Source organism: Dendronephthya gigantea, unplaced genomic scaffold (assembly GCF_004324835.1).
Source record: "Dendronephthya gigantea isolate DGI-Jeju-01 unplaced genomic scaffold, DenGig_1.0 000047F, whole genome shotgun sequence".
In the NCBI taxonomy this organism is placed as follows: domain Eukaryota; kingdom Metazoa; phylum Cnidaria; class Anthozoa; order Malacalcyonacea; family Nephtheidae; genus Dendronephthya; species Dendronephthya gigantea.
In genome coordinates this window covers 969,725-990,972 of record NW_021163057.1, presented here as the reverse complement: position 1 = coordinate 990,972, position 21,248 = coordinate 969,725, and the positions used below count along the sequence as shown (strand labels likewise).

The following is a 21,248-nucleotide window of genomic DNA, read 5'->3' as shown; positions in this document are numbered from 1 at the left end:
TTTAGAATATAGTTAAAAGAACTATGGCTCTAAAACCGAAATAAAAGAGGAATTATGTTGTTTCAACCGAGAAATGGATTTGACAACTAGTCCTAGTCCTTTCCAGCCATTTCAAATTACCTGGATGTTGAAGTTATGGAATGGAATTTTGTCAACAATATAGCCGCTATATTTATGAAAACAACCTGAATTAACTGAAAATCTGAAATTCAGCATTGTAGCTACGCAGACGACTTGCGAATTTGCAATCGCGCTATGATTACAGTGATACAGGGCTACAAGTCTTAGACTCTTGTAACAATTAACTTGCTACAAATCTTTCCAAAAACCTGTCGTGTTAACGCAAGAACATATCACACCAAATTAAATACAATTTTGTAACAAAATCATTTTATAACAAAAATCCTGCTCTTACGATATCTTAAATAAATACTTTAATGTACACAATGTCAACAATATATTAATGTTTTTTCTTAGTTACAACATTCACAAGAGATATGTTAACAAGATTCTTAAATACTTGAACTAGTTAAAAAGACCTGCCGTTGTCGGCAAACATGAGCAGGTAAACTGGAAGAAAGAGTAACGCGTGGTGGAGGAATAACTGGTTGAAATCTACTGGGTAGATATTCATTCAAGTATATTGGACAACAAAATTTATACGGTTGATTGTCACTTCCCCTTGTGTCATAGGGAGCTTGATTTGTTTCACCAGGCATTACAAAGAGGGTTGGTATTCTTTGGTTTTTACCGGACGTTTGGTGTTCTTCCAGGCACTCTTTCTTCTCGTTCCACGATGCATTTTGAAGACAAAACCCTGCAATGCGAACGCCATCCGTTGCTGCTACACTTTCTGCAGGACAGTCTTGTACCAACTGTTTAAAAAAGCACAAAAACAAGATCAATAGGAATTTGAATTAGTCATGCATAAGTATTAGTCATGCATAAGCATTAGTCATGCATAAGTATCATATCCTTTCCTTTGATTAACCTGCATTTTAGCACCCCAAATTGGTGTTACTATAAAACCCATTTTGAAAGGAACCGGGTTTAACACAAGTCCGTACGAGTAGTGCAAGTGAGTAATTATAACAGCGATATTTGATTCACACAGTCTACTGTCAAATTTATGGGTATGCAGTTATTTGCAGTAATTTGTAAACAACCCACAAGCTGCCCAACTTTTCAACAAGATAAATACAAAGATTGAAATTAACAATACATTTAATAACGCCAGTAAAATTATCTATAGACAGAACACAAACCTTCAAAGTAATTCCCATCTTATGCAGAGGTATTCCACTTGTTCTTGACCAGTCAGATAGTAAGGCATGGAAAAGTGAATTTTTATTAAGGAACGCACCAATATCAAGTGTCAAAGATGTATTAACCTCACAACGCTTGTACTTGCTAATGGCTTTAATTCTCTCCTTCAAACGACAAATCCAGGTCGCGAGGGCAAGAGATATGTTTGAATGGAGGGACCAACACTGCGGCACCTTGCCTTTGGATAGCACTTTGGTCAGTTCACGCATGCTGGATGTAAAACTGATGTCGCCTTGAAGCCCTAAGATTACTTTGTCTAGCTGCGATATGATCGAATCAAGCAATGCCGCATAATCATCAGCTTCTTCCTTCAAATATATCTGGAAAGAAGATTCAACAACAGTTCCATCAGCAATGTCTCCATCCACAGGTATTTCGGATTTTATCTCTTTAAATACGGACAGCATTTCTTTAAAATGAGGAATATGTTTAAGCGGAGGTGTTGAACTGGTTCTGTTTCCAAATCCAACAGAAATGTTTGCAGCAAGTTGCCTAGAAAACAAAAGCACCTTTTACAAATGTGGAATAACTTATAAAAACACCAAATCGTCTTCTAGAAAATGTATCAGTTTCCAACCTCCTAAAAGTTGCATTCCATATTAAATAATTAGATTGAAATAGAGTTGCTCTATTCCACAGAACAAGATAAAGTTAAAAACGTGCATATATTGACAGAGCGATTTTCACTTACTTGCTAAGATGGATACCGTGCTTCACTTTTACGGATTCGTTAAGTCCAATGTCTTTCATATCAACTGTAATGGGCGAAGAACTGAACAAAGTTTCAAACTGGTTAAATGTCGTTGTCTGAAACGAAATATATTACAATTTAAAAAACTCTTATTTAAAAGGTTAAAATCATTTATTAAAAAGATTCTTAGGACAAGTGTGAACCAGGCTTTACCCGCATAAATATATGCGCATTTTTCTGTGCAATTTGCCATGTTTTGTATTTAAAACAATCCTGCAAGTTAGACGGGTGCAACTTAATGTAAATATGAGACGTGTGCAACCTGTTACACTTAATAATCTTCAATCTGAAGGATAGTTTTCGTTATCAAAGTTTATCACTGTTCACACTGATCACTGCCTACCTGCATGTCAAATTTTGCATACAGCGTTTGCCAAAAATGCTTTAGGAAAATTTCAATTCGGCATTTCATCCTACACTAACCCCTGGTGTTCCTTATGTAACATTCCACGAGTGATAAAAAACCTTTGATAGTGTATTGATTTGATTATGTAGCTACAGCATTATTATATGACGTACTTCACTTGGTAGTGCACAATGTGCCTCAGCCAAAGCGATGATGGACTCGCAGTCAAACATGTCAAGTACTTGACCACCATATAAGGCACTGACGTTCTGCATCAAGACTGACTTTTGACATGTTGTAGCATCAGTACACGCACAGAATAAGCTCGAGTTCAACAAACACGTCGCAAGATATCCCAAGAGTAGATCATGATCAGTCCTGTCATCAAAAAGTAGTATCGTTCAAATTCTTATACACAAAAAACAAAACGTTTCGGCTTTAAACACACTTATTAGGCGTAAACATTATATTTGTAACAAGGATCAGGTACTCTCTTAATGCGAAGACAATTTTTTGCCATTAAATGGAAAGCGCACTAGAAATCTAGAGTCATGCATGCATTTAACTTTGCCAGAATGGCCACATTAAAGCGGGCACGTCTTACACTTACCAACGATATGGCACATTAAAACCGTGAGACCCATATTTACAACGCTCGTGCAAAATGGAGTGAAATACTGCCAAGGGCGCCAAATACTTTGAAATTGGATCTTCCTGTGAAATAAAATTAAACGAACGCTGATTACTGAACTAAACTAAAATAATTAATTATCGTACAATATATTGAACCATTGATTCCTTCTTCAAGATTCCTGCTAGTTGCTTTAAAAGTTCTTTTTATAAGAGAGACAAAAAGGAACTGATCGAGTGTTTTTGTGGTGTGATAATGCACTCTAAAAACTTTGTGTGGATGCTTAAGCTAGGAGCGAGCGAAGCACTCCGCCACGGCAAACTATCCTATAAATAGGCACTATAGATTTTTCCCTAGCCTGTGGGTTTTAAAAATCCCACCTGAACATCAACAGCTTGTAGTTCTTTAAAAGGCTTGTCCAAACGCGTATGTTTGTTCCACATGGTAAGAAATGCTTGACGAGCATTCGCCCCAAACTGCTGTTTCTCATCCCAGGCAAGTTTGATACCATAACGTACGATAACCGGGGGGAGTGGTATTCTAGTCTCTGGCACCGTGACAAACCAAAGGCGGAATTGTGGATGCATAATAAGTGATTGCTCGAAAACACACGAGGTCACTGTATATGGAGTCGTTTCTGGTTCGAATAAACCATGTTTACTTGTAATGTGCTCCTTGCTTCCATTCAACGTTATTTGCTAAAATGAAGGAACATAAACAAAGTGGTATTATAAAATAAATTCTTTTATTTGTTCTATACTAGAAATACATTGCATGCAAAGTCCCCTCGCCTTAAGCAATAAACATATATTTCCATCACTGAAGTGAAATGCTATAATACTCGTTTCTGCTGAGTGGACGAAGTCGTAAAATAAAATCCTATTTCTAGGTACAATTACAAAGTCGACTCTCGAGCTATTAAATTCGACTATAATCATATAATTTTGAAAAATTGTGCTACGAATAGTTTTTTATTATATGTGTATAGAGATTTATGCACAGCAGAATGATGAAATAAAAATCGTATTTCACTGTGTAAATAAATTTCATGCAATTTGATTGGACGTACGATATTTTTCACGTGTGAAAAAATGCCATACACGGCTTTTGATTGGACGTACGATATTCTTCACACGTGAAAAATTGTCGTAGGTCATTTTGTTTACATTTTCTTTCAAGATGGCGTCGAAATATAAGAGTGAGATTCAAAACATAATGCTCATATTCAAGATATTTTTACATTCAGCACATCTCAAATCTTTCGGAAAGAATGTCTAACTTCTATTGAACAAAATTACAAAGAAACTGAACGGTAATAAATATGTTTTCATGCACAAAGTTTCGATTTTGTTGTTCGCTGTGTTTTTGTATATTAAAAGCGTGTCGTTGTCAAATTGATCTCTATATACACACATTTAATAAACAAATTACTTCATGGTTGGCTCGTTTGTACGATTTTTATTATGCACTCGTTGCGAAGGATCGCAAACTCACTCGTTCGCTACGCTCACTCGTTCGTATTGCGATCCTTCACAACTCGTGCATAAAAATCGTACGCACTCTCCAACCATGAAGTAATCTCTATAAATACTACAATTTTTTAGCGAAATTTCAATTACTTCTTAAACAGATTCACCTTTAAAAATAAATACTTTCCAAATCAAAATCATTTCAACGAAATTGACGAATAAATTCAAAGAGGTGTCATACATTTGTTGATAAATCCACATATTAAACTCACAAAATACTTGCATACCTGTTCAACAGCACTCCAAAAATGCTTCAAATCGTAGATTTTTTTATTATCCATTTGAATGAAAGTTTTTCTATCCGAAGGCATCTTTTACATTATATTTTAATCAATTTTACGTGTCAATTTTTCGTATATTTTTAAGACCATCCAAATGAAAAATATTACTTAAAAAAAGTTTTATAATTCAAAATTAAATATCAGTTATGCTGACGTGATCCAAATTTTAATTTAGCCAATCGCACGTTTGTAAACGTTTGCTAGTTACCAGTTTTAACTCGTCTTAACTCACGCATGCGCATAACTTACAAAAACGCCCAACGTCCATGACATAATGGCGGATAACTTTCATTTCGCACTTGCATTCCCGGGCGTAATTAAAATCTCCGGGCGGAATTAGTACCCTCGCCCGGTGCTTCGCACCGGCTCGGGGATTAACTTTAATATAAATTTTTTAGCTTAGCATTTCAAATTACAACTATACGTCACGGAGTCAAAGATTGGGCCCGGGAAATACCTTTCCTTGAAAGACAAAATATACTGCCCTGACCGTGCACAAGGTGCACTGTTCTTAACATGCACCATGCACTTTAGCAAAATTTCACAACATGTTCTTTCGACTCTCTTCACCTTGATTTCCTTTACGAAACGTGTCATTCACTTACGTGAAAAATATCAATCAGTTCTGGAGGCCACATTGGAGTAAGATGGCAGTTCATGATTATCACCCAAGAGCCACGTTGACAAGCAGTACGGAGAATGTCTGATGCCGCAGAAGTCTGATGGCTTTCAGAGAGACTGATTACATGCAAGTTATCATCTATCCCGAGACGTTTTGCAAGAGCTATTACTTCATCTACGGGATCTGAAGGGGAATAGCAATGTGTCAAAATACAAGAATGTACAGGAATGTCTATAAAAAAGCATGGGATTTGCTGCGGCTTTACCGGAACGGTTTTATACATTTACATGGTTGTGTAATATAAAAGAACAGTAAAAATTGAAAGATAGATTATATATAAAGATAAAGATAGATATACTATTAAATATAGCGCAGTAAACCAAAACACGGTACCAAAAAAACATTTTACAACTTTATAATTCAATAATGCAGGACATGCAACCCAACCTCATCCACATGTTCCGATAGTGCGTATCTAAATGGAAAACTCGTGTCCTTTTCAAAGTTACTGACCCTTCAAATTTTGTTTTCTCCAATCTTGTTTGTATATGGGTTGTGGCAGGTAGAAGACGATAGGTGTGATACACGAGGATCCCTGGTATATGTTCTCAATTGAAAACGACGTTACTGCTGTAGCATTTGTCCCAAGTTGATACAGAACAAGATCTTCGCATAACGTGTTCAACTGCAAGATGGTGAAATAAAAAATACATATCAATACTATCCTTAGAGAAAAGTAGTGGACTCAAAACGTCTAGTTTTTACTTCACTATACATTTTTATAGTTATCGATCAGAAAAATAGGACATAAACTGCTTACTTTTTCTTTCTTAAACGTTTTCCAAAGTAAAGCTCGTTGGAAGACTGATAACTGATGTACATTACTCGGCGTCGGAGCCATTAATATGGTTGGAAGCTACAATTTCGCATAGACAAAAAAATGTATATAAAAAAATAATATTATATTACTTAAATCTGGATATCACTAATGAGAAAAACTAACTATACGAGTGTACAAAACCTTTGCTGCAACTAGGAGGATTGGGGGATTTCTTTAAAAATCGCATACGAAGATCGGACGACTGCGAGGAAGAAAAAATCCAACGGCTCACCTCAAAATACTCTTTCCACAAACCGCTGTTATTTAAGATCGCTTCTTTTAATCCTTGAAATCCCGGCAGTGTATCTAGATAAACGACATCTTTCCATACTTCGGAATCAATCCACTCTGGAATATCTTCATCGACTGACAGTTGTGAGGAGTGATCATCATCAGCAGCATTCCCAGTCTTCACGTCGTAAAATAGGCTCATTTCTTCTTCAGATACTTGACCTGCAAGGCGCATCTTTTCGCCAGCAATCATGAAGGTGAATACATCGTAGTGATCTGAAATGTTTGAAGTGGAAACAAATTATTGTTGTTGACGAATTCGGAAGAGCTGTTCAAATTTCAAACCGTTTGGAACACCAATAATTTCAAACAAATGGTAAGAATTTACTTTTATTCTTTTTTGCCTTCCTAACCAATTTAGAATGTCTATTTGGCCTGAATGTGGGGAAATCAAACTCGGCACTGTAAACTTCAGAGACCAAAAGCAGAGGCCTTTTTAGCTGTCAAAGGTTTTTTGAAATATGGGGATGAAAATACCTAGAGATATGAGGTATATGTACCATCACCCATAAATTACCTGAAAAAACAGATTTGGCAATTTTTGAACACATAGCTCTTGTTACGTATGTTATCAATTCTGCTGATCGGGCTAAAGATGATCCAGAAGAACGTTTCCCTCTTTTTCTCTGATTAACAACCTCGTGGATGAATCGCAATGAGACGTGAAATGGTGTCTGGTAGTAAGAGTGTAATCTGGAAAGTCTGGAAACGATTAGCAAAATAGCAGCACCATGCTCAGAAACGTGCGCATAATCTTCTTGCTTCTCCTTTGAAATTTCTAGCAATGCCTTGGTAAATGAAAAAAGCAAATGTTACGAAATTCAACATTCATTTATATATTCACCTTTACAGAAAATACTTTGTCTCTTTTGTTTCGTCCTTTCTATATGTTTTTAATATTGTTGTTGTTGGTGATGGTAGTGGTGGTGGTATTGTTGCTGTTGCTATTACTGTTGCTGCAAATTTATGTTGTTATTGTTTTGTTGTTTTTGTTGTTCTTATTACTATCGTAATGTTTATTGCCGTTGTGTTGTTTTTTCGTTTTAAAATCTTTTAGCAATATTTTCGATCACCCAAAATTATAACACCAGTGTACAATGCAAACCTAATTTCCCACCTTCGTTTCTTCCAGTTGTTGCCTTGCTGTTTTACACGCTTCATCACATTGTTTAAGAGCCTGGGATATTTCATTGCTCTCAAGAAGTCGTTCTTTCATGTTTATCACTCTTTCAAGAACGGCATCCTATATTTCAGCGACGTAGCAAAGGAAAGATCACTGTAACTGTATTACCACTTAGTCTCGCTATGCAAATCGTAAGTTATTCATTGTCTTCACAGTCAATAAACATGAAAATATTAGCATAGCATGACTAAATAATTCTCAGGCTGGCTGCCACTGCACTATTTTCTTAGACGCCCGTTTCAGACGTAGAACTTTTCATGCGCCGAATCGAATGCAAATGAAATTAAACAAAGACTTTAGTTCATTAACATCAGGTTCGGCACATTCGGTCTCAGCATATAACAAAAAGTGGTGCGTATGACTGGAACTTGGAATAAATATATCGTACACGAGCGCGGTGCAGTTAGGTTTCACCTGACCTATAACATAACTCTCACCTTTGCCATCTTGATTTGTTCTTCGTGATGATAGATATTTGCCTCCAATGCACGACTCTCGGTATCGTATTCTGGCCTCTCTAATGAGAGCACTTCAGCCAGCAGGTGTTCCTGCAGTCCCTCACTACATAACGCCATGTTGATAACAAGACACTTTGTAAACAAAGAAGAAATCGTTTCTTCAGTGGTTAATTCAAGCGGAATGTTGGTGTACAGGTAGAGTCGAAAGGCAGGATGATAATCCACACAACGACCGCCAATTTGTATCTTTTGTTTGCCATGTTTCTCTGTGAATGTATTTCTTGCAAGCAAGTTATGAAGGCTTGTTCCGAGCTTCTGCCGTTCGATGTCTATCAACAGCACAGTAGCTCCAATGCTCACGGCTCTGCAGATTTTGATGTCTACCAAACGACAAGAAATGAAACGACGGATTTTCAATTTTCAAAATTCCACAACATTTCACTCTTTAATGAATTGAAGATACCCACGAGGGGGTTGAAAAATCCAAAGAGTCGAAAGGGTTATCATGATTGCAAGAATTGTTGATGTTAATTTTCATTGTCACTCAATCATGCATGGACACGCAGTAAAATTAATTTACAGTGAAGTTGAAAACTCACTAACAATTACTATTTACATCACTCACCTCTATGCCTATCTACGGCAGATATTATCATTATTTCATCTGCATCAAATTCGAAGTCTATCGATGCGCACTCTAACGACGTGTCATCTGGCGTTGATGTCTTAAAAATAACAGCGGTACGTCAACGATGTGAAAATGAAGAAAAAGTGAAGGTTTGGTCGAAGAACCTTCGAAATCGTTTAGATTTTAAGTAGGGATGTTTAGTCGGGAGTCTCTTTTTATAGTTTTGCATTGCAAATACAACTAACGTATTCTCATTTCTACTTCAATAAGTTCTAATAAAATGGGGAGGATATAGAGTTAAAAACAAATTTCGTCATTTACCATTATATTGAGTTCCCTTGCCAAATCTTCTCGAATTAATAATCCTGAACACGCTCCAGCTGAAGCACGTCGGTTGCTTTGACTTGAGGTTAGCACCGTAGAGTCGCTTTCTGTAAGAATTGATGTGAATTAAAAACTTCAAAATCTTAAAACACTTGGACCACAACAAGAAGGTTGAGCGGTCAGGACCGGGACTTGATCACTGAACTGACCCCCGTGATGCATAATTCAAGAAAAATTTCGATTTTTAGGGCCAAAGAGCACAGAATGGAAGAGAACCTCGGAGGGCACTCTCTCGCCATGTTTATGTTAATATTGCGTAATTTGGTACACAGAATGTTAACCGTACATAAGCTGATAAAAATATTTTATGCATATACACGAATATGAAATGATAGGTTACGCTACCGATGACGCGTAAACAAAGAGGAATAGCTTATCGCAGGTAGAAATAAATGTATGATTGTACCGTCATAGTTGGTGGAGAATTCTTCATCACTGTCCCGATTAGATTGACCAGGGGTTGTGAAACCTGGAGAAACAGGTGATAACAGTTGCGCGTCTTCTAAAACATCACTTTCTTCTACCTCATCATTTGTTTCCGTGACCGTTGAAATATTTCCACCTAGTTTAAGTTTAAAAATTAGTTAAATCGTCTCCATACCGGTACAGCTACGTCGTTTTTTAAGCAAAATATACACAAGGGGAAGTTCACACGGAGAACCCTATAATTCTCACCTTCGGGAACCTTGTTTTCGTCAAAACATTTTACCCAAGCATAACTTTGCATATCTGTATCAACCAAAAGCGGCCAATGTCTCGAGGCCATGTCGCACACTGCACGCATGATCAATGCGTTGTCCACTGCTCTCGAAGTGACGGGCAAGCCTGAATACCTCCACGAATAAAGTTCCTCTTTACTGCTTAAAATGTCTTTCAAATTAAAGTTGCTTCTGCGTGAAAGAGGTTGAATTCCGGCAGGAAGGGTTGGGCTTGTGGACTTGCATCTAATATCCACATGTGATTTAGAATGACTTGCAAAAGACATAACATCATCGCCTTCGCTATCATTGTCATCATCATCCTCCTCTACTCTTCCTTCACAAATGGTCTTCCATTCGCGAAGTAGATGTTCTCGGCTACCCTCATCCATTGGTCCGAGGTAACAAATGCAGGCTGCGGTCAACAATGCGTCAGCAATCAAGGTTTTGATGTGATACTGACAAACATCGAGCTTCTCTTGCCACGAGTTAACATGAGATGACATGCTGCGGATTAACAACTCCGCACGCAATTTCTTTTGTTCGGTTATCTGTGAAAAAGAGTACGACTAAATTAAAAAACACAGTGACATAATGGTCGTATACAAGACCAAGAGGTTTAATAAAAATTGTAAAACAATTCCCTATGCATGTCCTGAAATGATGCCATTTAAAATGTTGCTATATACAACCTTTCCTACCCTCTTCTACCACGTAAATTAATGCAGCTAAATCAATTTTATTTCAACATAAGCAAAGAAGTTATTTTAATTTAATTAATAGTTTATTATCAGCGTGGAATTACATCGCTTGAACTGAAAATACTTTCTCAGGTTGGAATCGAGCGCGTGACATTTGACTGTAATTACTCAAAATTTTGCCACTTAATTGAATTAGAAAGACTATATCGTGCAATATATAGGAAAGTCAGGAGTGAATTTAGAGGTAGTCAAAATAGATTATACCAGCTTATATTTGGTTATAATTATTATTATTATTACTCGTGTACTTTACCGGATTATTTAAATAATGACTAGATAAGGGTTTACCTGGATCTGTTTTTCAATTGACCTTGCGTGGTGAACTTTATCTTTATATTCTTGAATCTTTGACTCAACTTCCCCTTTGATTTCGTTACAACGTACACGCAAGTCACCAAGATAAGCAACAGCCTAGAAACATGCAAGTTATAGTTCTTCCAGTTAAAACACTCTAAAAGAGCTATCTTTTAAGCATGTACCCAATCAGTGAATATAAAAACTATATGCATTTGAAAGAAACGAAATATTGGAATTTTTTGGTAAACATGTTTCAAATTATTAGCGATCTTTCGTATGAATTAAATATTTATTCACATTGCGAAATATGTAAGAGAGAAATGTGATACAGGCGAGGTGGTACTCGATATATTTCACATTGTAAATAATTATCAATGTTTGCAATAAAAAAATTGGTCGTTAATTTCAAATGCTTAATTGCTCTTGTGCTGGATTGCTTTTATTCTGTTCATATGGTGAAATTTTACAATTACGTTTTGATATTTATAGAACAATTAGAATAAGATAACGTGGAACAAATTTCAAACCAACCTCGTCTAAAATTTTTTTGGCCTCGATAACTCGCTGTTGTTTGGGGAAATACTCGCGATATACAACACAGAAACGGTACACAGCTCGTATCCATACACAAATTGACATTGCGGCATGACTACCTTCTTTTACTGTCTCTGGAACAAACAGAGGATCCTGGACGTATTCTTTCAATCTCAGGAAGGTCTTATCAGAGATCGCTTTCATGTTGAAAAACTCCAGGTCTTTAATAAAATCTTCGCGGGTGAATAGCACCTTGCCTTCCTCCCAACTGCATGAGAATTTAAAAAAATAAAACATTATCCGGCTATTCATTTTAAAACTAGCATTTCACAACGGGTATATTAGGGGTTGAAGACCTTTTCCATAAAAATGGAGGCCATTGAACAACTTGCATATTTTCCTAACAAGCTATGAGAAGAACCCCCTAGCTTACTAGAACCAAGTCGGGATGACTAGCTACACGACAGCCAGGTTCATGCTACTGTTAATTTTAATTAACGTAAAACAGAGCCCAGCTAGAAGCTTAATTGGGAGGGGAGGAGTGTGCACATTCATATTCGTCTCATGCCTGACTGATTTCTTTTGAAAGCTATATTGTTACTACGATTTGGAAACATGATTATATAAATATGCATCCCCCCCCAATAATCGGTTTAACTACGTTCCTGCCTCAATGACATTTCCTTTTATTCTTCATTTGAATCCGGCTAAGTGGGATCGTATAAACAAGCCTTAAAAATGATTAACTTTGTCCCTAGTAATCAGAAAAGTTACACGTGTAGAAAGGGGAGAGTTTCACATACACGACCATCTGTCTACTTATTAACATGGAAAACGTACGTTTCTTCTTTTCCAAACAGCAAACATACAGCATTGACAACAAGAACAACTAGTTCTGGTGGTGTTCTGTAACTGCGAATTTCTTCGACGTCGTAGACATTTAAAGCTCTGAGTGCATCATATGCCGACCGGAATACGGGACTAACCTAAAACACAAATAAATAAAAAGCTAGTATTATTTGATATACATAAATGGGAAATCATGGTGGAGGATCTAGCTCTTTTTGCAACGTTTCCAGATTGGTCGTAAAGAAATCGTATGTTTCAATTCAGTGAATTACAATTTTGAGCAAGCTGCAAACTCTGACAATGCATGAGTGTTTCTTACTCTATCCAACTCTATTTTGGCAAGTCTTTCCAACTCGGCAATTGGAGCGGTCATTTTTTCAATTTCAATTTCTTGTTGTTTGCATTTTTCTCTTCCCTCGGCGTAATCTGCTTGCAAACCTTCCACCATTTGTAAGCAATCTTTAACATCTTGCTCCGCAGTTCTCAGGATTGGAATGAAACTATCCAGGTCTTTTTGCATTTCGCTGATTTGTCTGTTGGTTTCTTCAATCTTTGCCAACGCTTTTTCACATCTTGCAATTTTATCCTGGAATATATAGATGAATCGATGGTCAAATTGCACAATTTACTTCATTATAATGTAATTCTACTTCATTATTTAAAGGCTGCATGGGTACTATCATATATAAAATATAATCATTATATTATTATAATTATTATTGTTTCCGTGATAGGTGAAGGCATTTTGCCACTATAAATTTAGATACATTTGAATGAATATATATTTAATTAGCTTTTCATTCAACAGAATCTGGTCAGAATTTGCTCCGATCTAATCTTATTAAGGTCAAAATCATATTAGGCATACTTAAAGTATACTTACGTCTGCATTCAAAAAGCTCACTCACACTCATTGAGTGTGACATAGAAATTTTGTTATTACTCATCAAAGAGAAAGTTATTTTTTGGTTAATAGAAACATCTTAGGTGGAACACTGAAAACCAAGCTCTTATTAGATTGAAACTAACGCCATTGAAACGTTATGAGAAGATTAAGATCTCCTACTCAACGAGTTTAAGTGTGAGTGAGCTTTTAGAATACAGGCCGGCGTTAAAGTGTGCCTAAGTAAATTTACTAAGGTCAAAATCATATTATGCATACTTTAAAGTGTTATTTACGTTTATTGTTGAGAGTTGTTGTTCCGTTGTTTACAGCATATACTAATATATGATTAAAAGGAACTCTTTTTACACAAGCGTTCGCTGCTCACCTGTTCTTCTTTCCAGATAAGATTACAGCATTTGACAAAGATATCATTAAATTCAACAAACGTTTTGGGCGTGTAACACTTGTACTTGTTAAAACCGAACTGTTGTTCGAGCATTTCGACAGCAGAAGTATAAACGTAAGACATCGTCGCAGCCAATGAGCTCTCGCAGGCTTTCACCATCTCTCGCACAGCTGGCTCCAAAGCTTTACTTGCTAATCTCAGAGTGGAGACTTTCGTAAGTGAAGCACTGTGCCATGGTTGAAAAACATCCACTGAACACGTTCTTGTTAGCAACAAAGGAAACGCGGAAAACGTGGAGAAGGATGAGTTATACACAATACAAGGTTCATCTGAGGGGAATTCCAAACCTACAATAACATGGAGGTTTGTACGCACTCGGCGGAAGAAGCGCTCTTGTGCGACGTACACGCTGTCATTTCGTCGCCCGCGTAGACTGCCAGGTATTAACTCATTGCAGACTGTGGCGAGCTCGTTGGTGGAATAGAGTCCAGGACAATTGCCTATCAAATAGACAATCACACATTACTTAACCACGCTTTACAACAGATCTTTACGAACAATCCAATTTGCAATCTCAAACATATAGTCTGACACTTGTTGATACTTGATACTCGACTTGATAAACTTTTCTTTCACTGAGTGAACTATAATGGCTGCCACCACACATCCACAAACACAGCATATTGTCGGGTAGGTCAGAGGCTAGGCTAATTATTATGGACAAAGGCGAAGTTTTAAGTGTATGCAAAGTAAAGAGCATTATTGATGTTAGAATTTAATCATACCTTCGCTCATCAATGAACAGACATCTTGCAATGTGTCACGATCAATGTTTTGCGGTATGTAAACAAGAACCTGTTTGCCTTGAAGTCCAGCAACAAAAACTGCACTTTTCATTCGCTGTCTCGAATCTTCGTGATCGTTTTCCCTCAACTGTACCAGCTTTGAATATATTCAATATAGAATTACAATTGTGTTTTAGGCTTGCCCTCAGCGAACGATCAGAGAGAACTTTCAGGAAATGTCTAATGCTTGAACTGTATTACCGGAGCATTGCACAAAGCTATATAGTCATTCACATTAGGAGAAACATACACCTAAGAGTTCAAACACTGCACATAATGTCATCGCGACATTATATTCAACAATGAAAAGTAAACTATAATGTTACCTTACAGCCGGCTGCAAATGAACTCAGTAAAACAAGATCTTTTCGTCCATGACCTGATTTTGACATCAAAAGCGCATTGCCACTTGATAAACACTAAACGGGATAAACAAGTAAATGCTTGAAAGCTACAGTATGTGCAGTTCCAGTATCAAAAATATATTTTCATTCAAAACAAGACCAATCCTGAATAGAAAAGCTTCAATAGTCTTTTTTCACATTGACGTACACGAAGTCGGACTGGCTCCGCAATACTGACGAGCCAATCAAACTTCGTGTAACATCAGACCATTCCACGCTTGACGTCATTATAAGAAAGATCTAATATTAATACTCACAAGTGTTCGACTAAGCCTTGCTGCATGTCGTACGGCATTTTCAAAGAAGACGAGATCCAGAGGCAAAACATCCTGTTGGTTATACAACTCTTGAGCATGTTTAAGACCTTCAGTCAACATCGCAACAGACACCTCGCCATATCCTCGTTCCTGCTCTGCTGCACCTGGCTTAACCGACGAGGTAAAATGACGACAGAAGATTATTTTTGTGAGATCTTCGTCGGCCTCAATCAATTGATCTGATGTAATCAACGGGCCACGATAAGAATGTTGCCTGCTCATGTCCTCAAACGTTACGACCCTTTGTTTACTTAACGCAGTCCGAGGCTTAGGCTCTTGAGGGATTAGGTCAGACTCATCGCTAGAACTTTCATCAGTTACTGCGGACTCACTCTCAGTTTTCCTCTCATTAGTTTGAGAAACATCAAGAACAGACTCGGCGCTTTTACAGTCTCTCAAATCTTCACTCGTTGGAAGTACAGGTGCATGCGAAATATCAGAACTCTCGCCATCCACAGGTGTTGGTGTCACATTCTCCTGAGTTGCTTCATCTGTAACGTGTGGAATGGTATCATCAACAGGTTCTTTGTCATGATCTCCGCCGCTGTGGGATGATGACGATGGGATTGCAGGGCTTGCTTCCGGTGTTCTCGGTGTGACCCTTTGAAATACAACAATGTCCGTACCTAAAAAAACAAAAGCAAATTTCTATTATCTTGTTCCCTACAGGGTTTAGTGTAGTTATCTACATGGTGTTTAGTAAAAAAGTTGGACACTTCTCCATTGGTCATTTTAACCGGGGATATCTATATATTTTTAGTAATAGCGGCCAACGTAATTGGTTAGCGGATATTTGCGTTTTGGGGAAAATAAGGGAAATAGTAAATTGTACAAACATATGAATATACGTCACCTTCCTCAGGCGAATCTTCTGATCCCTCACAGAAATGCTGCAGAGCAACAATGCGTAAAGTCGTCGAGAACCACAGCTGGTCCTCGCCAATCAACCTGTCAGAAAATACCCTCGTGCATTCATGACACCAGAGGCGGAGTATAACTCGAATCAACGGGGTAGTGAGAGCTGGGGTCTCGGCATTAATCGACACCAACGTACTATTCGTTCTAACCATTGGCCAGCTGTAGAAAAGACAAATCAGAATGGGAAATGCCATAGCCACCTAATTCTAGTATATCCTAGTATATACTTATAGTATAATTCTGATTTTTTGAAGTTGAAAATGAATACAATAATGTTGCACGTCAATCTATTTTAGGCAGGAGAATATCATCCACTTACTTTCCAAATGAAACTAACCTTATTTTCAACAACTTTTTTATGAATAAAAAATTGGTTGAAAATCAGGTTAGTTTCGTATACTAAATTAAGATGAATTAATCCAAGTTCGAAAATCGGGATGGTAATAGCATTTATTTTCACATAAACCGTACCTTTCCACTTCATGAAGCTTATTCCCGTTTTGTTCGCTTTTCTTTTCAAGACCTCTAAAGCTTGAGTCGTGAAGATCAGCGATTTCTTTGCTGGCCTTTTCTTTCGCATCAATGATCGGTGTTTGTTTCTTTGCCCTGACCCTTGGTCGTGTCTTTGTTCTGGAAGACAGAAGCATCATGCCCTGGTACACTCGAGACACATCGTGCTGAGTGAAGATATAGTGCGGATGTAACGGGCTTGGACGAAGATCTTCAGACACTTTCTCGAATAGCGATATCGTGGAAGTGGATATGGCCTAAGGAGCAGGATAGTATCATGGGTAAGATTATATTCTTATGACTTGGGTGTTATAAAATAAACATTGTGTTGGTGTGAGTTACCAACCGGACAAGCTAAAAAATTAGCTTGACCACGGTGGAAATCGAAACCGCGACCTTTGGTTTCTAATGCTCTTCCAACTGAGGAACTTGGTCAGGACGGATTTTTTTTCAAGATTAAATGAAACAAGATACAACAGATTAGAAGAAAATATTCATAATAATTTAATTGTGCAGTTGCAGCTTTTCTTTGCACAGATAACTCGTGCAAACGTCCCCTCTAATGTCTAACGTCAATTATCATGTGTTTACACGTGCAGGTACTACCATTGCTATTGCTAGTGGGGGGTGCATATTCGTACATCGCGCATTGCCTACAAAAGAAATTCGTTGCGCATTAAAAAACAATCGCTATATTTCAACGGCAAAATTTTGGGAGTAGATTTAGCACTTTTTCAAATCTTTCCGCATTAAAGGAAGCAAAGAATAGTCGAAAAATGTGCGTATTTGAAGTTCTATTGTTATAGGTATAATAATCCTTCCCTACCTTTGCCAACTGATGATGATGCGTCAACGAGTAAGCAGGAAAATCCTCGAGCCATGTTTGAAACAAATTGCAATAAATGGACTGAAGCGTGGCAGTAGATAAAGCATGGAATGAAAATGCAATCATTATTCGTGTGAGTCGTGGAGATATCGCGAAAGTGCTCACGCTGCCACCTACACCAGGATAGCCCGGAGGTACTGCAGCACCCACGAGGCAGGTGTTGGCAAGCGGTTTTAAGCACAATCTCTGTCTGTGATACAGGCCACCTGGAATAGACATAATACAATGAAACAAATCTCAGACATCTAGTTAGAAGCTTAGATAGGTTTAAAATGAATTAGCAACAACTGTAACCAACGCATATAGAAAAAATGGAATTTAGCTTGATCTCTTTAGTATGTAACAACACGCAAATTTACGATTTGCATCTTCTTTTTTTAAGTCGAATGGCAACCAAGCAAACTTATATTTCTTTGTTTTGTACTCTTAATGCAGCTAAAGTGGTGGCCTTCGTCACGTTTTAACATCTCAATTTCGTACCGAGTGATATCAAACTTCGTATGAGCTCTGAGGAAGGCTGGTTACTTGTTCCATCTGTTGCAGCCATGTTCATGTCATCGAAGAAAAAGACATTTCGAGTGTTTTGAGAACTCAGAGCAAGATTGTTAACAACTGATGGACGCCTTGTTGTGCTCTTGACTTTTGATTCGATTGTTTCTTGCAAGAATTGCGTGCTCGTACCATGAGCTAGGGACAGTCGGAGGTACTTAAAGCGTGAATTCACAAGGTTCTACACGAAAGAAATGGGGAAAGTTTTAAACGTTTTACAAATCCTATGCCATGCTATTCGAATGCTGTCTTGGGTGAAATAATGAAGTGAGGCACACAGTTATATTTAAGATAAAGATACGTTGTGAAGTGGGGTTCTTAAAAGTACATACTGAGGTCAGGCGTGGTAAGATATTTTAAAGTATTTACGTCTGCCTACAGATAGGAAAAAACAAACCTGCATAAATGATGATTTTCCACATCCAGGACGGCCAACCAAAAGAACGGACTTTTTAGCAGATAGAAGGATATCCAGTAAAGAAAGGTAAACCTCGTCCTGAAATTCATTTTAGAAAGACGGTATAAACACAATACATCTTGAAAATACACAGTTTTGGAATTTGATGGATAGTATATAATTATAGTCCAAGGTATAACCATTTACCCTCGGCATAACAACGTATGATGAAGCAATAACACGAGGTTTTCCGCTCAGTTTTTCCGTCGAAGACAGCAACGTTCCGTTGGGAAAGTCGAGATGATAATCAAAGACAGTCACTGGTGGCAAGCCGTTGTGAGGATAAGGTCCACTGGACAACAAGGCTTTTGTAAATTCGTCAAACGCTTCGATACAACTATACATAATGAGAAGGACAGTGCTTTTACTATACCAAGTTATTTTGCTTCTTTTAAAAATTTATGCAAATATGTAATAAAATGCAGTAACGATATTGGTTGTCTGAAAGAAGGTTCAGGTCAATCCTAAGTACATGTTAGCAACCAAGCAAAAGGGTTGATAGAATACAAGATTTGTCTTATAGAGTCTTCGCTTTAGTACCTTTCATGCAGGTCTCCACCAAATGCCCAAATGTAAGCATACGCAAAACTGCTGATAACCGTGTTGGCATCATGCGCAGGTACGCTGCTACTTCTTTCACTGCATGTCTCGCTTGACGACGATGATCTTGAATCTTGCTGACTCTTCAGATGGTCCAAAATGTCAAGTGTCTCGTCATTATCTCTCAAGATGTATTTGTCAAAAAGCGATGAAAGAATGACAAGCATTCGTTGGATCTCGTGCATCCCCCGTGCACTGCTTAAACACATCTGGTTATCGCTAAAGTTTGCGTACAAAATCCGGGTGCAGTTGCCGCTGAGAAACGTAAGAGTTTTTTCGACACAATGATCCATTAGGGAAGAAATTATACCAAGACTGAAACAACAAAATGGATATAATATGGCCGAGGTTTTGTAAACATGGAAAAAATATGGAAAAAATATGACGAAATACATTTTGAACGATATAGATTTTAAACGGCGAAGATACAAGGTCATCTCTATTGATAGACAGAAGTTAAAACCAAACAACATCGTCCTACGTTTCAAAGTACGAAACAAAGGCCGGGTCTTATAAATTATGTTATTATTATAGTTAATTCTTTGCATCAAAAGGATCTTTGATCGAATATTACTCGTTGACGATTTCATTGTACATTCAAATTTGCTGAATGATATGGATATGAACGTTAGGTGCATGTAAACAAAAAAAGAGGGTGTAAATGATGCACAACAAATCTTGTGTTTCATTCCATAATGATAATTTAATGAAATAAGAACTACCTCCTGCAGGTCGAGATCATTACTTACCCTCGAATGGTAATGTTCCATGTTGCATGTGCTTCCTTCATCCACGACTTAAATACACTCTTCCAACCCACAGTGTTATCAGGGCAATACACAATACCACATCGGGAGACAATTGTTGGCGCCGCATTTTGAAGGTCGTCGACTTCGAGAAGGAAATTCATGGATTCTAAAGGATATTTAACGAAAAAGATATAGATAGGTAGAAAAAGAATGGAATTCGTTTCCTATTGATCGTGATGGTTAAAGAAAAGCTGATAAATACCAAAATATATTATAGAGACAACTAACACTGCTTGTGCTACTTTTAGAAGAAGACGTTTTGACTTCTTTTAGACAAACTTTCTTGAAAATTCAAGCGAGTTTCTTTATTCACAAGCTCGTTTGACTCAACATTTGCATTAGTTTGGCCAGGCATGTTTGCATTAGTTGGCCAGGCGTGGTATACTTAGCAGTTACAATCTTCTAACCTGAAAGGGGCACTACCTCCCCGCTAGCCAGACTCAGCGATCGACTATCATCAAGCAGTAAATTCATTTGATCAACACAACCGTGATCTAACGGCCCGTCCAACACGATCCACTGGTGATAATCACTTCTTGCAGCTGAATGCGTCGCCTTCGATGACAACATCTCTGACGCATTTTTCACAGCCAGTGCATTTCGAGCACATTTTACGACGATGCCATCCGACCAGAAATTCGTCACAGGATCAATTCTTCCAAACAACTAGAAAGATATATACCCGTAACTAGCTAGAATAATAGTTTTAACGTTAAAAAAACTACCCAGGACAAACAATCAAGCTAACTGACATATGACTAGCTAACAGAAACAACTCGAGAAGTAATTTCAAAATAACGACGATTTACCTCACTTTCACTCATAGATCGCGGAAACAGAACTGTGAGATTGATTTTTGGATATTTTGGTTGTTCAGTTTCAGCGTGTTTCCCTTTCTCTGAAACTCTGGAGGCAGATTGAGTGTTGAGACTGTTTATTGCTTTGCACAAAGTCTTGTAGATTGTTGTTTTGCCAGTGCCAGACAAACCCAGTATGATTACCGCGTGATTGATTTGTAACACTTGATACAACTGGATCACCTGAAATGGGAAAAAGAAAATTATGAGTGAAATGGCAGACGATGCGATATAATGTGGTATCTATATGTCGTTAATATCGTGTTTATGTGCTTCTGAACCATGCACTGTTCGTTTTAAAACTTTAGAAAATATTATTTCTATCGGTTCAGAAAATATTAATAAAAAGATATTC

General features: G+C 37.6%; 1 protein-coding gene across 2 annotated transcripts in view; it reads right to left on the bottom strand.

Annotated features, from left to right (window-relative positions):
* Positions 1 to 314: 314 nt before the first annotated feature.
* The window catches only part of LOC114527903 (dynein heavy chain domain-containing protein 1-like), a 41,446-nt gene continuing 20,512 nt past the window's right edge, over positions 315 to 21,248 (bottom strand). Inside the window, exons 28-62 of one of the 2 annotated variants that reach the window (XM_028549614.1) lie at positions 20,846 to 21,076; positions 20,444 to 20,702; positions 19,977 to 20,142; positions 19,168 to 19,542; positions 18,775 to 18,964; positions 18,568 to 18,666; positions 18,102 to 18,351; positions 17,562 to 17,827; positions 16,697 to 16,992; positions 16,161 to 16,384; positions 15,248 to 15,933; positions 14,913 to 15,005; positions 14,527 to 14,683; positions 13,721 to 14,241; positions 12,769 to 13,035; positions 12,441 to 12,586; positions 11,598 to 11,868; positions 11,058 to 11,180; positions 9,986 to 10,559; positions 9,717 to 9,872; positions 9,248 to 9,357; positions 8,924 to 9,023; positions 8,278 to 8,678; positions 7,775 to 7,900; positions 7,175 to 7,445; positions 6,599 to 6,873; positions 6,307 to 6,402; positions 6,000 to 6,171; positions 5,470 to 5,669; positions 3,435 to 3,752; positions 3,034 to 3,137; positions 2,597 to 2,801; positions 2,018 to 2,133; positions 1,266 to 1,818; positions 315 to 875 (exon numbers count right to left, since the gene is read on the bottom strand). In XM_028549614.1, coding sequence (XP_028405415.1) covers positions 513 to 875; positions 1,266 to 1,818; positions 2,018 to 2,133; positions 2,597 to 2,801; positions 3,034 to 3,137; positions 3,435 to 3,752; positions 5,470 to 5,669; positions 6,000 to 6,171; positions 6,307 to 6,402; positions 6,599 to 6,873; positions 7,175 to 7,445; positions 7,775 to 7,900; positions 8,278 to 8,678; positions 8,924 to 9,023; positions 9,248 to 9,357; positions 9,717 to 9,872; positions 9,986 to 10,559; positions 11,058 to 11,180; positions 11,598 to 11,868; positions 12,441 to 12,586; positions 12,769 to 13,035; positions 13,721 to 14,241; positions 14,527 to 14,683; positions 14,913 to 15,005; positions 15,248 to 15,933; positions 16,161 to 16,384; positions 16,697 to 16,992; positions 17,562 to 17,827; positions 18,102 to 18,351; positions 18,568 to 18,666; positions 18,775 to 18,964; positions 19,168 to 19,542; positions 19,977 to 20,142; positions 20,444 to 20,702; positions 20,846 to 21,076 — 8,760 coding nt within the window. In that variant the 3' untranslated portion in view covers positions 315 to 512. Of the gene's footprint in view, positions 876 to 1,265; positions 1,819 to 2,017; positions 2,134 to 2,596; positions 2,802 to 3,033; positions 3,138 to 3,434; positions 3,753 to 5,469; positions 5,670 to 5,999; positions 6,172 to 6,306; positions 6,403 to 6,598; positions 6,880 to 7,174; positions 7,446 to 7,774; positions 7,901 to 8,277; positions 8,679 to 8,923; positions 9,024 to 9,247; positions 9,358 to 9,716; positions 9,873 to 9,985; positions 10,560 to 11,057; positions 11,181 to 11,597; positions 11,869 to 12,440; positions 12,587 to 12,768; positions 13,036 to 13,720; positions 14,242 to 14,526; positions 14,684 to 14,912; positions 15,006 to 15,247; positions 15,934 to 16,160; positions 16,385 to 16,696; positions 16,993 to 17,561; positions 17,828 to 18,101; positions 18,352 to 18,567; positions 18,667 to 18,774; positions 18,965 to 19,167; positions 19,543 to 19,976; positions 20,143 to 20,443; positions 20,703 to 20,845; positions 21,077 to 21,248 lie in introns of those variants that run through there. The other variant, XM_028549615.1, reaches the window with a different exon arrangement.